The sequence below is a fragment of the Carlito syrichta genome, unplaced genomic scaffold (genome assembly GCF_000164805.1).
Source record: "Carlito syrichta isolate Samal-C Ts95f unplaced genomic scaffold, Tarsius_syrichta-2.0.1 Scaffold306795, whole genome shotgun sequence".
Classification (NCBI taxonomy): domain Eukaryota; kingdom Metazoa; phylum Chordata; class Mammalia; order Primates; family Tarsiidae; genus Carlito; species Carlito syrichta.
Genome location: NW_007250891.1, coordinates 449,709 through 466,414, shown reverse-complemented (window position 1 = coordinate 466,414; position 16,706 = coordinate 449,709). Strand labels below are relative to the sequence as shown.

At 41.3% G+C, this 16,706-nt stretch overlaps 1 protein-coding gene across 1 annotated transcript in view; it reads left to right on the top strand.

The window, feature by feature from the left end:
* Window positions 1-16,706, top strand: part of MYO16 (myosin XVI) — a 348,665-nt gene that overhangs the window by 226,140 nt on the left and 105,819 nt on the right. The window contains exon 14 of the mRNA XM_021715183.1: window positions 9,324-9,420. Coding sequence (XP_021570858.1) covers window positions 9,324-9,420 — 97 coding nt within the window. The remainder of the gene's footprint in view (window positions 1-9,323; window positions 9,421-16,706) is intronic.

Genomic DNA, 16,706 nt, shown 5'->3' with positions numbered 1-16,706 from the left:
ATTTTGAAGAATAGCCTTTGCTCTTTAGTAGGGGGAGAAAACACCAAAATAGCAGGTGTCTCCAACAAGTAGATCTACCTGTTTTAGTTTTCTGTCCCTGCTTAAAGATGGGAGGTCAGACTGACCCTGGTGAATATCTGATTAAGAGGCAAATTGCTTTCGGAATGGCATAATTTTACTTAAACCACAAAGCTTAAAGAGGTCTCTTATTTAGGCTTAAACAACAAATGAACATCTGTTCTTTTCAGTTTAACTAAACAAGCTGTTCTTGTACCTGATAAATACAAGCTATCCTCAGCCAGTGAATGATGAAATGCGTGGAGGAGAAAGAAATAAAGCACATCGATTTGAATGTTCGGAACTGGCTGTGCCCAGCGTCCTCCAGAGAGTGTGTGACCAAATCAGAACGCAGTGTGATGGGTTTCTCTGCCTGTATCCGTTAATTCAGCTCCATCCAGAGTCAGTCCTCCAAGCCGGCACAGTTTAAAATGCTCCCTTTGGTAAATGGCTCTGGAGTGATGGGTGGGGTTTCTGTATAGAAAAATATCCCAGGACTGTATTAGAAGCAAGTACAAACCTGGCTGAAATAAACGTTACGTGCGGCGATGACTATTCAGGAAATGGAACTGAGTGTCTATTTCGTGCTGAGACATGTCTGATTCAGTGCTTCACTTCATCCACGCATTGAATAAGTAGAATGTTGTTCTGTTGCACAATTAAAATGAAATGGCGGGCCCAGCTTTGAGGAAGAGAACCTGAGAGCATTGTCATGTAAATTCTTAGGCAGATGCTCTGAATTCATTTTTTATCTACATGCTGGTATTGCTCAATCCCGGGAGCCAAAGTATAATTTAGCATTCTTGCTTATTATTCAACTCCCACATTGTCTGGTTGTCTGAGACGAGAGACCTCATGGCTTAATTACATAAAGTACATGAACACATACCATAGGCTGAGGGTGGTGTCTCTGGGCCGTTTGCTCTGCCCAGAGTTTGTCATGAGGTGCTTCAGCGGAAATAGCTCTGGTGGAAAGGTATGTGTGGGTCATGGTCATTCAGGCTCTTGTCTTCATGCGTTGCCCTTCCACCATCACAGCTATGACCAAAGAAGACACAGCAGTTTCAGACAGAACTCACACGTCATGGGAGCTGCAAAACCAGGCTGGCGGTTTTCAGACGACGGTAACAAGCTCTACCGAGGTGAATCAGATGGCCCAGGAGTTATTGGGGAATTCAGGAGTTCCTCCTTACTACTCCAAGTTCGTTCCTTTCTCTTCCTCTGGGTTTCGGCCAACCGTGTTGCAAAAGTCAGAAACCGAGTCTCATTTTAGATGCTGCATTCTAGAGTTTTAACAAATAAATGCCTCATGGGGATGGCTATCATGGCACTAAAATAATAGTAACAAAAATCAACAGCCATCTCAATGAAAGCAACAGATTGAGAGCATGATCCTGATTTAGAAGACTTGGGGTTTAAGAGAAAGCAATCATGGAATTTAAGGGAATGGCGTGGAGTCTTGCCCTCTTCGCTTTCTGTCTTCTTAACATTCCTTATTCAGCCGGGCTCGGTGGCTCAGCCTGTAATCCCGCACCCTGGGAGGCTGAGGTGAGTGGATTGCCTGAGCCCGCGGGTTCGAGACCCACCCGGGCAACTTGGTGAGACTTCATCTCTACAATAAATCAAAAATCAGCCGGACGTGGTAGCGCGCATCTGTAGTTTCGGCTCCTCGGAAGGCTGAGGCAGAAGGATCGCCGGAGCCCAGCAGGTCAAGGCTGCGGTGGCCGGGAGCGGCCACTGTACTCCAGTCTAGGTGAAAGAGTGAGACTCGAACTCAAAAAAAAAAATTCCTTATTCATACATTATTCTGTATGTCAGTTACCTTCATCCTTTCAAGCACAAGAACAAAAGGGACAAGTGTCTGGTTTTTTATCCCATCTCCCATGATGATTTAGAAACTACGTTTGACTCCAAATTCTACAGCCTAAGTTAAGAAGCTAGCTTTGCCATAAACTGATTCTTTGTCTTACCACGTAGCTTCTTTAAATACCGTTCTGGGGTTGCTGTGAGAATTCAGTGATGATATGGAATAATCTATCATCATCCCTGGAATTGATGAATATCCTGTTTCTCCATTCCTCTCTCCCTTCTTTTTTTCTTGCTCCATTTTCAACTCTGGAAAGTTGCAGGTAAAAGTAAGTTTGGGAGGCTGAAGCGGAAGGATCACTTGAGCCCAGGAATTTGAGACTAGTTATATTCGAGACATAATGAGGGCTCATCTCTACAAAAATTAGCAGTCTGTGGTGCTATGTGCCTGGAATCCAGGCTACCCAGGAAGGCTGAAAGAGGAGATCACCTGAGTCTAGGAGGTCAAAGCTGTAGTGAGTCATGACTCTGCTACCACACTCCAGCCTGGGTGACAGAGTGAGACATCCCGTCTCAAAAAAAGTCAGAGAAGTCCCTAACCAAGCCAAGCTCCCAGGTTGCCATGAGAACCAACCTGGAGCTATGGGTTGATATCAGCAGGGACAGCTCTTCCTAGGGCACTATTCTTGAGCCTAGCAGTACATAGGAAAGACATCGACAGCAATGTGAAATGTCACAATGTCTTTACTTGAATGGTGCATCCATGTTTCTAAATGATGACAACAGCCTCTTCTTCCTTTGGAAGGAGACTGGACATCAGTCTTGACAAGTGGCATCATTGGCAGGTCTGAGATTGTCATGGTAATAAAGCAAAGGCATCTTCCCTTCATGGAGTCATATGTAGATAATGGTAAGAACTGAGTATACTGTATGGGCTATTATGGTTCCCTGGAGGTGTACAAATAAGCTCGTCGCAATTCTAGGCCTCAGCACTCAAGGAGACTCAAAATCCTTTTCAGATACAGCTAATATCCCCTTTCTGATCTCCTTGCAAATGTACAGGGAGGGACCATGGGTCAGAGGGAGACGACAGGTGAACTCGAAGGACTGTGTGTCCGTGTGTCGGTTGACAAGCTCCAGGCAGAAAGCCCACCCAGTGCCAAGGCTTATCAGAAGATCAGAGGTGGTTTGATTAGCCTGTAGGAAGGGAGCAGAGGGTGAAAAGAAGGAATGGTAGAGCGCCGGGTAAGAGACTCCGTGTGGTATTCTGAGTTCTGGGAGCCCACGGAGACTCACTCCTCAGTGTGGACATGGGGAGGTTGAAGGATAGCGGGGGGGACTCACTCCAAGACAGACAGACTGGAGGTCACCCAAACAAAGCCGTAGTGGCAGATGGGATTGTTTTTTGCTGTAAGAGTCATGGAAAGAAGGGAAAGAATGTACAGATAGATGTCTGTGTGAACTAGCTTATTTTTGACAACTTTGGTTTGTCTTTGCTTTTACATCCTTTTCCTTAAGAGAAAGAAAGAAGAAAAAGGAAAAAAAAGTCCTCCTCTTCACTGGAAAAGCACTCCTGCAGTCCCCCCGCCCAGCTCGTTTCTCTTTCTGCTCTCACCCCTCTCTCCACGCTGAAATAGGTTTTATCTCCCTCTCAAGCCCACTTGAGCTCCTTTTTTTCCATAGTTCTCCGTGTTTTCATGATGTATGTCAGTCCTGTTGCTAGGCAGCTGTTACGCTCAACCCACCATGCAGCCTTCTGAATGCTGGAAATTAGCCCCAAATAGCTAGAAAATCACTCTTCCACACCTGCTCTGTGTTTACTGTGAAAGCAGGAATATGACGACGGAAATGAACAACCCAGGCAAGTTCATAGAACGAGTGAGATGCACCCGTATTTAACCATGGTCAGACAGCTATGCATGGGACACACGTGGCCGGTCAGACACTGTGCAGAGCCCCAAGGGAAAACATCAAGAGGGTGGTTATAGGGAAAAGTGCATCTTCATCCAGTCCATCTCAATCCATTTTTCTCTATCAGAGCTCAAATGCAATCAATGAGTTAATCTGGAGAAAAATCGAATATATAAAATAAGTATGAATAGAGTGCAGAAGTTGTATCTTTCTTCAAATGTTGTTTACTATAAGCTTTAGTCAGTTTTTGCTTGCCTCTGAAAAACAGCACAATTCCCCCAAAAAACTTTCACTGCTTTTATTTGACCCTTGGTTGATGGGTCCTTTCTTTTATTTATGTCATGAACAACCATCTGCTAAGGTCTTGATGCGGTAGTAATCTGGCTTCTGGCATTGCATTTGATGCTCCATTCGCCAAATCCCACAACCCTTCCGGGTGGATTTGTTTTAGCCTCTCTGTGACGGTCGGCACTGTTGACCACATTTCAAACTCTGCCTTCTCTTGGCCACTCTGAAATTGGACAGCTCCGAACCTGTCTTTTTTTTTTCCCCTCCACTACTCCTTCCCTTCCACTTCTCTGTTCTCTTTCTCTATCGATCCTCCAATCTGCAGCTCTTAGAAGATTTCATTTTTCTCCTTCTGTTTTCATCTTTTCATTGATTTATCTTTTCATTGATTATTCCTGAGAGATGAGTAGGTTAATGCTTCTCCCAAAACATTATTTTGTTTTTCACAACGAAGTTATTAAAATAGGACCATGATAAGATACATCTCAGAAGGTCTCGAACTAAGAAAATGTCACATCTTTTATGGGATATAATTTTCTCCCCCACCAATTTCATGCTTTATACTTGACCATATGTAGTGAAATTAGAATTTTCATTTACAATTAAATTTCTAAGGGAACAACATAATTTTTACTTTTAAAACAGAATTTTCTTCGAGAGTGAAAAAGTAAAGTCAATAGTTAGCAAACAGAAACAATTTCAGAGAAACTGCATCTGAGGCTAAAAAAATAGCTTGATACATGTACCTTGTATTTTGCAAAGAAAATGATTTTACCACTTCCTTGTAGCCTTTTGAAGTAGTCAATTAAAACTTGCCATGTTTAACCTAAATTCTGTGATCACTTGAATAAGCTCTTTTTTGTCTCTAGGTTCATAAAAGATAAAATGTCACAGTTCTCCTTTAAACTAGAAGGAACAATCATGTCAGAAGAGAGAAACACATTTATTTTTACCACTTTCTCCAGGTTCTACTTTCTATCTCACAATTTTTGTTAGATTTTCTCTACTTTTTCCATTTCAGCCTGTCCCTTTTAAAATATATAGACTCCAAAGTGAAGACATTCTGTGATGCAACTCTTTAACTTATATTTTCGTTCGTTATAATGGTTTCTTTTATTTTAATGCTACCACGATGCATGTGTGTATTGGGAGTTTTTATACTCAAATCCTTGATGTCAAAAAAACACTTAAAGAACCTTGTCCGTGTTGGAGAGTTATTCCGTGACCATCACAGAATTTTCCTTCATACTTATGATATACTGGCAAGTTAGGATGTGGACTAGCAAGAAGATGGGAAGCTGGAAGGGGGCAGAGACCTGTTCACAAGAAACGTGAGGAAAATGGAGCATCCAATGTCACAGCAAGCTTGAGGGGAAGCCCTGTGTGGGCACTGAGTATTTGACCCCACAATGGAAGGTGAATTTGTGTCATAAACGAGTGATATTGCTCTGCCCAGTTAGGCAGACGTGTATGACCCTAAAGAAACCAACCAGATTGGTGTGACTGGGAGAGCGTGTCTTAGCTCAATGATGGAATGTGATTACCATCTTCTATACCAGTAACACCACCTATGGATGACACGCACATTCCAAAAGACAAGACTTTTTGCAACGAAAATAGAGTATCTCACCCTGTTTAAGATGGTGTTTTTTTTTTTCCTTTTCACTTGAAATGTCAGCATTATGCCATTTTATGGTACCAAGTGTCAAAAGAACAATATAAAATGAGATAAAAGGTATCAAATGCAAGATTTTTCATTCTCATTTCTTAATGCTGCATTCAGGTACTTGAATCATATCAATTAAATTCTCGATCTTCGTTAACAAAGTTTCAGAATGAGACAATAAGAGAGAATAAAAAAAGATAATTGGCGTGATTGCATCTCATTGTGTGACTCGGGCTAATGGTAGAAAAATGCTGATTTTCCTGAGGGCATGAATGAGTTTACTGTTAAAAAGCCTCCATTTCTTGAAGGCCAGCAGACCCAGTATCCTTCTCTCTGCGTGTCCAATACAATGGTGATTACTCTTGAGTGATACCTTTTCCATTTTTTAATGTCAATCTCTTCCCTTTTCACTCTAGAACCATCTGGGGTCAGGAACTCATTAGTTGTCAGCCAGGCTCTAACAAAGACAGTGAAGAGACTGACTATGGAGTTTGCTTGTCCTGGGTTCAGATTCCAGTCCAGTCACTTCTACCATCTCAGTCATTCCCTAGAGCTGCTATAACAAAGTACTATACCCTAAGAGTCTTACAACAGTGAAGATTTACTTTCACCGTTCTGGGGGTTAGAAATTCCAAATTGAGGTGTGGGCAGGGCCATGCTCCCTCTGAGACCTGGTAAAATCCTTCACAGCCTTTTCCTAGCTTTGGGGTGAACATGGATCCTTGGCGTTCCTTCACTTACTGCCACATCACTCTGACCTCTGCCCCCGTTATGTGGCATTTGACTGTGTCTCACAGAATGTTTCCCTCTTCTTTTAAGGACTTGAGTTATATTAGATGAGGACCCACCCTAATGATCTCATTTTAACTTGACATCAGCAAAGACTCTGTTTCCAACTAAGGTCACAGTCCTTAATCTTTTGGGGGACAGAATTCAACCCATAACACCATCTCTGTGAGCTTGAGCAACATGATTTAGTTCATGACCACCAGCTTTCTCACTTTCAAAAAAGGATTTTCATAGGCCCTTACAGTTGTGAGGAGCGAGTGAAGTGACATGAAAAGCCCCTTGCACTCATCCAATGCTCAAGAAATAGGACTTCCCATCTCCCAATCCCCAGCCTCATTTCCTGGCCTCTATCCTTTATTCGCACTTGCTCCATACTAAGGCATTCTAGTAGACACCATAAAATGTGTGAAGACAGCCACTCAACCTTGGGGAAGCTCGTGTACTTTGAGGACAAATAGGAGTTTTTTATACAGAATGGAATTTGTGAAGTCCTGAGGGATGACAGAGAATTGCTGGCTAGGTGACTTGCCACAGGCACCTTGCCAACTTTGTCACAAAGTTGGAAACTGAATCTCAATTTTTAGATTCCCAATTCAGTTTCTTATCTATTAGAATATGTTGTAAAATTAGATCACTTATCACCTTTGAACCGTGAAGATATTATTAAACAAAATATATGTTTGCTTCTGAGATGTGCTGATGTCATGTGACAGAATGCTTAGGGGACACCTGTAACCTTCTAAGTGGTCACACATGCTGTTTTTTGCAGAGTTCTCATTCAGTTCCAGACCCTTCACACAGACTTTATTACAATTGTTTGCTCTGCTTTGCTGTACACAGGAAATCCCCCCCCTTTTTTTTTCATTTGTGGCAGCCACAATATGAACAGGAAAACAAAAACATAGATATCAACTTCAGTGCCTGGTGTGTAAGAAATCACATTCTTGTCGCCTATCAAAAAAGAATAATGAATACTTTAGTCATCCACAAATCATTTAAGTCTATTTGGTGTGATCATATCGATGAGCCCACTTTTTTACATCTTGCCTCTGGCATTACAGTTTTAGTGCACAGTCTCCATTACTGACTATTTTTATGCCCTCCTATACCCTGGGTTTGATACATGAGAAAAATCTATACATGCGAAAAAGGGTTGTTGCTGATGCTGACAGATTCATTTGACTGGTTCATGGCCAGCAAGATTGTGAAGATTCTCAATCCAGGAAACATCATATCCTGAGTTTCCAGTGAGAATGCCAAGGAATGAAGAGAATATATAAGTGATGTTTTCTACTGGAAAACTACATAGGGACTGACTGTCTTGGTCAGTTCAGGCTGCTGTAACAAATTACCATAGACTGAGTGACTCATACACAAAAGAAAGTTTTCACAGCCCTGGACACTGGCAAGTCCAAGATCAAGAGTCAGAAAAGGTACCCTTCTGTTCCCAAAGAGTCCCCTCATGCTTCTGTGTCCTCACACAGTAGAAGGAAATTGCTCTAATCTCTTAGCTTCGTCCAAGGACACATATCCCATTGGTGAGGGTTCCCCTTCATGACCCAAAGGCCCCATCCCCTAATACCACCACACAGGGGCTTAGACTCTGAACCTAACATAATCACACTGGGGGTTAGGACATGAATTTGGGAGACACACATCCAGTCCATGGTATAGTTTCTCAGACGATGCCATTCACCAGATCCACGGGTCCTGCCGCACTGCCCACACATGGGCCCTCATTTATCCATTGCGCTTGCAGAATAAAGAAGTGTTTCATACCCAGTTCTCTCACTGCTTGCTCGAAGGGAGGTTGGGAAATAAAGATGAGTAGGCGAAACACTCCCTTTCTCAATTGCACTAAGGAAACTGAAAAAAAAAAAACCTCATTTGCGAAGACGCCAAATTTGCTGCAATGAACTTTAGATGAAACATGAAGGTATTATACAGAAAGTAACAAAGAACTCATGCGATTCAAGTGCTGGCATTGAGTTTCCATCAGCTTACAAAGCAGACCAGCACGCGAATCATAAACACAGAATGCAACAGGACGCCATGGCGGTGACCTTTGCTGGTTTCCTTCCTGCTTTCTCCTCTTCTTCCTCTTCTAGTGCAGTCTTGCCTAAATGTTGGGTTAAATACTATAAGTGTAAAGGAAATTTGAAATAATTTTTTTTCAACAGGCAATATAATTTTGGAAGTCATTTTGGAAAAAATCTATAGGAAACTATTACAGTTCTATGAATTCCAGCTAGAGAGTGGAAGTCAGTTACTCATAGCTACTTTCCAAAATAAAAGTGTCTTTCTAGAATTTTTTAAATATCCAACACCTAATATATGAGCAGGAAGCTATTCTACCTCTCAAATAGGACTTCTGGGTGCTTTGATATACCTTTATTATGAACTCTCCAGCTAGAGTCACTCTTAAGTGGCCATAAAGAATGCGTGCATTTCTTAAGATGTGTATTTTTTTAAGAACATACTAAATGTTTAAATGATGAGTAATAGATTAATTTTTATTGTCTTCTGATTTCCTTTTTTAAAATGGTTTGGATCACTCCACGACAATGCTAAACATAAAGGATGGAAAAATATATTTGACTCATTGTAAAAATCATCTTCCCTGTAAAAAATAAGGATTATTCACAGTTGCCTGGTAAATGCCCAAAGGACGGATATTTGGATATTCCTGGGATATAGTGAAATGGGGACAATTTTGAGAAACCATGTAGCGAAGACAGCCCTGTTGAATACAATCATCTGCTTGGTAAATCCAGTCATAGCTTTCTGTCCCTGCTGCTTTTCACAGGTATAAGCCACTGGCTGATACATTTCTGGGTGAGAAGAAGTCCGCTGCGGAGAGATGTCGGCTTGTCCTCCAGGAGTGTAAATTACAAGGCTGGCAGGTTGGTGACCTACAAGCTATGAGAAAATACCACTTTAGGATTTTAAAAAAGCGTGCTGAGTCACCGCAGGGAGCCACCAGAGTCTTCCTGGCAAAAACAAATTCCTTTGATGTGTTTGGCAAGACAGGACGTTATGTGTATTCCCTGGAAATGTGTCAGTCTTTCTGATTTACTGATTTTAGCACCACACAGCCAACAGAAGAGGAAGTCTAAGAGGCTTCCTTTTACAACCATGACAGAAGCTCATGAAGCCCCATTCTGTTTGCTGTGTCAGACTCATACCTTGTCACTAAAGCTTTTTGTAGTCTCTAAGTATCACAGAAGTCAGAGAAGCCGGCATGTGAAGGGAGGTTGGTTTCTTTGCTCGGAGCTGGCACCTCACAAGAGCTTGTTAAACCTGGACTTCCCCAGCTCGTGCAAGTCTCACACTGGCCCCCTTTAACCTATCTCCCTTTGCCCTCTCACCCACCACACAGGGACAGTACTACAGTTCTTTCAATCTCATTTGCCAGGAAAGCTTTGTCATGTAATTGGAAGCATTTCATTATGGTCTGTGATCCGTTCGAAAGGCAGAGTCCAGGGACGGATGGGAGCCAGACATGCAGGATAAAAGGAAGTCACCTGAGACAAAATAACCTGGGAATTATTTACCAGAAACAGGAGGAAATGTTTCTGGATTTTGTTTACTACCTTAAACAACATCGGAACACCATCCTTGATTCCTTTTAAGGAAAAGGAGATGGTAACATCAGAGCAATAATGAAAAACAATGGAGTCCATGACACCAGGGATCACTTGGAGGTCTCTAGCTATAAATCAACTGAAGTTGCCTGAGTGGCAGAAACAATGGTTGCCAATGGCTTTAGTAAAACACAACAACTATGGGAAAGGAGGCACAAATTACATTTTTAAGAACTGATAAGGAGAACATCTGTAAGTACAAATGTATGATAATTGATGAGGCCAAAAATGAGGAGTTTGCTCCAGCGACAACATGAGCAGATGGTTCTGAATTGCCAAATATGCCCAAAAGAGGCCCGATCTAGGTGAAACAGGCAGAGATTGACGCTAGCACACTCATCTGTCTATGACGAAGAACAAAGACCCGAGAATTCTGGTACTCATGAGTCATGAGTTAATTGTCTGTGCCACCCAATCTTTTCCTTTGTTATCTTTTTTGTTCTTTTTCTTTTTAAAAAAACTAATAATGAAAGTTGAACTTTAAATAACAGTTTGAGGGAGGAAGCTTACTCAGTCTGTGTTGTCATGGATGCACATCAGAGCGAAAAGATCGGATATAAAAGGAAAGAGGAAGGAGGAATTACTAACCCAAAATGATGTCAGCTAACCACTCCAGAGTCAGTGACACAGATGTGAGAGTCAAACAGTGCATAGTTCACAAAGTCTATAGGTAACAGACATTATTTCAGCTGAATCATTGCTGAGACTTTCAAAACTAAGTAATTGCACAGCAGTAGTTCTTGAATAACATGACGCTAGGATTTTCTTGTTGTATTTGGTTTTATTTGAAAGAATACTCACATACACACACAAAACACTGAATACTGTATGTTCTCACCCAGTGGGCTCACATAGGCAGAAGGATGCACATAAGCAGAAGAATGAAAAGAACAGATACTGATTACTGCTAAAAAGAGAGGAGAGAGGGATAAGGGAGACCCATTGGCACGCTTTGGGTACCCACTGGGTACCATGCTCACTACTGGGGCAGGGTGGGGGAAGAACTCGTCAGAAGCCCAAACCCCGCCTTCTGGCCATATGCCTATGTAACACATCTTCAAATGCCTCCCATGCTTCTAAAACAAATAACTAAATACATAAAAACAAAACAGATTACTCTGAAATTCTGTCTTTAGGTCCTTTGGAATTGAGTGAGTCTGACGAGCAATTCTTTTCTCAGAAAGTAGAGGCTTTACGTTTACTTCCTTCTCATTAAATATTTTTTTAAAAATTTAAAGTCTTTTAAATGTTCAGGAAAGTAGAATGATACAATGAAACACATACCTACCCAACGCCCAGTTTGACCAAATAAGGACATTTCGGTGTGTTTGCTTTATATATGTATATATATTTATTTTAAAAGATAAACATCATGCTTTCAGTGGATTGTAAAAAAGAAGACACACACACATACAGAGAGAGAGAGAGAAAGAGAGAGAAGAATATCTTGAGTTGTGGAAGTAAGAGACTCTAAGATAATTCTTTCACTTTAGAGAGTGACTGACAGTAACCACAATATCTCATCAGTGTCCCTGGCATCACTGTAAAGTGTGGGTTCAAATATGAGAGGAGACTCATAAACAAATCAGTACACACAACCATCGTTTCTTCTGTATTTCTTCTATATCTGTGCTTGTGCAGTTGAGGATGGTATTCAATTGAAACATACATGGATTTTGAAAAAGAGCCCAAAAATTAAACAAAAAAAGAAAGGAAATGGTTACCATTTCATTGCACACTCTATTGTTCCCTCACTTTTTAATTGCCTAAGTGGAAACTGAAATACAATACAAAAAAGTAAAACATGAGAGAGAAATAAATGCATTCATTCACTGAGCATATTTGCTCACATGTCCTGAAGTGTCCAGTCAGGAAAGACTGCTTTCCTTCCACTGTTTCAAGTTGTCACCTGTTAAATACTTTATGCTACAAGGAAAGGAATTGACTTCACAAAAATCAAGCTTATTTATGCTTCACTCTTAATGCTAGTCTGATGGCAAAAAAGAAAAAGGTTGTGTTAAAAACAACAACAACAATAACACTTATCCCTAACCTGGAAAGTTAGCCTCCTCAGTTTTAAAAGAAAAACATTTGTCTGAAATGTGTTGATAATTGCAGAAAGAGTTACTGTTAACTCTGGTCATGGGTGATTAATCAACACAACTATTAAACCAGAAGCTGTTTGATTGAAGCCACAATGAGGTTGTGATGATAGTTAGTGTTTCTATAGCATTATTTCTGAAACGCTGGGAGTTACAATGTGTGTTTTTAGCAAGCAGCCAGGATTCATCCTTTAGCCCTGAGTGGTTAGAACAAAATGAATGATTTTTCTTTCCATATTTTTAGAAGAAAATCTAGAGGATAGACGACACTGAGATCACATTAACCTGCATACAGTGTTAGCCAAAAAATTCAATTCTTTTAATTAGACGTGATACTTCAATGTCATTCTAACAGGTCTTGGAGATCTTGTGGATTTTGTCATTGATGCATAACTTTAATCAGACCCTCTACAAAAAAAAAAAAAAAGACTTGCATTATTGGTGTGAGTTTCTAATTTTGTCACTCTTGTACATTGTAGCAATTAGCTATTTTTTTTTATTTTGTTTTGTGTTTTGTTTGTTTGCTTCCTTGTTTGTCTCTAGAGACAAGGTCTCACTATGTTGCCCAGGCTGGTCTCAAACTCTTGGGCTCAAGCAATCCTCGGGCCTCAGCCTCCCAAAGTGCTAGAATTATAGGCATGAGCCACCACAGCTGGCCTACGTTGCAGCAGTTCAATAAGCCGTGGCACACATCAGGATTTGCACCTGATTCAGATGAATATGGCAACATCATGTCTTCAGTGTGGTGCTGTCACTTTTGCATACCGATCTGTGCACACTATTTATGCTTGAGGGAGTCGTGGGTTTGCCGCCAGTACAGGAGGCACGGGACTTTTTTTAATGTTTAATAAACAGGTTCTCCCATCTACAGAATATGTTGCAAACTATTCAGCTTTTCACTTTCTTTAAGTTGAACCTAATAAGAACTCGATGCAGAAAGGGAAAGTAGGTAGATTGTGCAGCAATGACCTCATTTTAGGCAGGAGGAAATTGAACCTCAGAGAGAGCCCTTTTCTCAGAGATCAGCGCACTGATCAAAATATTAGGTGCAGTTAATATTTAGTTTCAACGGGAAAGTCACTTTGCTGAGACCAGCGTCTAGCTTTTTCTTATGTCGTGTTCTTTCCACTGCATTTAACTCGATCTATATCTTTTAATATAACTATCTAAAGTCATTTTGTGCAGATTACAAAACTTGAAAGGGACAGATTACGCATCACAGTGCAAGCTTTGATCAAAGGCACTTATGTATTCCTTTATTAGTCTGAGCAGACTGTTCCTCGCAGGTAGTATCTTTTTTAATGTTTATCACTCACCAAGTAAATGAGGAAAGACAAGCAGACTACCTCCCATGGCGGTGGGACTCTGATCTGAATCTTTTTTACCCGGTCAGCCCACTGACCCTTCAATAGCACAGTGCATGTGTACGCCGGCTTCCGACTGTATTTTGGAAAGAAGGGAGGAAGGAGGAGGAGAAAGAGGAGAAAAAGGAAGGAGGAGGAGACAGAGAAGGAGAAGAACTGGAATCATGTGAAAAGTTGCAGGAAGTGTTTGGCATCAGTCCTAGTTCTGAGACCGAAGACCTAAATGTGACTCGGGATGTCTAGACGTGACAGGGAGGGAGATACACTTCATGAGTGATGCTGGTCGGGCGGCACTTCCCCGTATCATTGCTTCAAGTTCACTGCTTGAGCAAAGGCAGTTTGCAGACAGCTTATGGGACCATGTTGGCAGATCCCCTGACTGCAGCACGCCAGCTTTGGTGCACGTGCCAATTCTCAGCGAGGTGATCCCTGACTACCAGACTTGAAATTTCCATTGTCCTCTGCCTTCCTGGCACTCTCTCCCCACCGCCCCCCGTCTGCTTTATTCTTCTCCTTAGTACCTAGGTCCTTCTCTTATACCTCGGATTGCAGTCTTCAATGCACTCTCCTCCGACAGCACGCAAGCTCAGTGAGAAGGCATTTGTATGTCTGTGGGGTCTTCTGCTGCATCTTTACCGTGGGATGCAGAGAAGGATACAGGGTGGAGCGTCTATACTTACATGCAGGATCAAGAGACAAGTCTTTGCGCATAAGAAACTACCAGGCAAACCAGGAGTGATGGCATACGCCTGTAATCTCAGTACTTTGGGAAGCAAAGGTGAGAAGATTATCTGGGTCCAGGGGTTCAAGACCAGCCTGGACAACTTGCCGAGACCTTGTCTCTACGCTACATCAAAAAATTAGTTGGGCATGGGGGCGCACACCTGTATTTCCAGCTACTTGGAAGACCGAGGAAGGAGGATCTCCTGAACTCAGCAGGACTAGATAGCAGTGGCCATGAGCATACTATTGTACTCCAGCCTGGGAAACAGAGTGAGATTGCTCCCCAAAAGAAAGAAAGAAAGGAAAGAAAGAAAGAGGGAGGGAGGGAGGGAGGAAGGGAGGGAGAAAGGAAGGAAGGAAGGAAGGAAGGAGCCACACAGTACTATATGCTTTATGTGTTTATGTGAATGCATAGATATATAAACATTTTTTAATTCGGTGTAATTCACAGCAAAAAAAAAAACCCTTACTGGTAGCATCCAGGGAATTGTTTTGAAATGAAAGTCCTCTGTGGTTTTGGCTTATATCTATGTTTATAAGATGCATGTATTAATGCATTCGTTCTGTCATTTAAAAATAATTTGTAAAATTTGTAACCCCCACACAAAGTTAGTTTAAGTATAGAATATTCTGTAGGGTCAAATTCATTATTTTAAGCATCTGTGAAGAAGCTGCAAACCACACTGTGCTTTGCTCCAAGGCATTTCTGCTTTGTGATGCACAGTTTCTATTATCTCTTTTATACTGTGAGCTGTCCTGCTCAAAAAAATCTCCAACCCTCTGTCGCTCCATTTGAACTGGTCACCACGAGTTTTGGCAAACCCATGCATGTGACTACTTCCCTAACATACTCAGAATTGCTGTTTTCACACAATGGAGTTTTATTTTGAGGAAAAGTGAAGAAAAATCAGGATATAGCAGTGACTAGAAGGGAATCTTTCTGGTGGGTGGTTTTCTATTTGTGTTTACAATAAAAATGACATATTTTAAAAATATAGAGGACTAGTCAGAGCTGCATTCTTATTTGCAGGACAGAATTTATGTAACTTGTTTGTGAAAAGGAATGGAAGTTTTTGAAATGATTTGAATAGAGCCGCCATGACTATCTTCTAGTGCTGTTTTCTGCCTTAGCTGATCTATTTTTCTTTATGAAACAAAGAGTCTATGGATGACTCTATTTGTGGGAGAAAAATTTCAAGTAGTTTGTATTGAGGTATAGCTTGAAAACAAGTTAAATTAAGCTACAAGTTATTGGTCATTTGCTATTTGCTTTCTTCTTCTTCAGTTATTTTATTTAATCTAACTATATACATGTTTAACTTAGCACTATTTTAAGGTAAGTTGGAACGCAATCCCTCCAGAACTATGTATACGGGGGTGCTAACAAAATGTATGCACATTTTAAGAGATGTTATCTCTGTCTTACTTTTTGAAGTTGAATTGACTTATGGTAGCCATGTGTAGTATGACGTTCACTCAACTGTCCTCTTCTGCCATTTTCTTTGACTGTCTGGCCTGTTGCATGGTGATGCTAGCATTCATTTGATTAACACCACCTTTTGAACAAACGTCATATTTATAAGGTGTATATATTTTTGGCACCCCCTGAATCTGATCAAATGCAATTGCCCCAAGTCACAGAAAAGGGACTGGCCCGTATTTAGGCCCATGTGAAAAATCCATGTTTTGCACGCTATGTCATTTACGTCAAATGAAAGCCTTTGAAACTAATTATAAGTGGAAAAATAAGTGGTATAATCTGATTTTCACACATTTTATATGCATCAACTGGCTATAGGATGATTTCTTCTGTGTAGTTATCCGAATGCTATATTCATTTTGAAGCCATCTGGAGGGATGACGAAGAGAGAAACAAATCTGCCAAAGTCAGGCCATGTGACGCCGGGGTGCCGCTTAGAACATGGGCACGCACCCTGCGCAGGAGAAGTCGGGGTGGGGAGCGAGGGGGTCTGTCCCTGTCTAGAAAAGCTACCAGAGTCATACTTCTTATTGGTGTTTCAGGCGGGTGTCTAGAACTTTGGGTGGAGGGAGTTTTGTGGACGGGCAAACAAGAGTGTCCTGGGTGGCCCCTTTGAGGCAGGTGGTTATGATGTTTGTTACTGGAAATTGTAGGAGGAGATATCTAGGTGATAACCTTAGAGAAAGATCATCATCAAATACGTTAAGGATGAGGAGTCAGCCACAGGGATGTTTCTCCCGACTTACTCAGAATCACACAGGCAGAAAGAAGAGACAAAATTAGAACCTTAATTTCATTCAACTACTCGCATGATATGATACATACTCCAGTGTGTGTGTGTGTGTGTGTGTGTGTGTGTGTGTGTGTGTGTGTGTA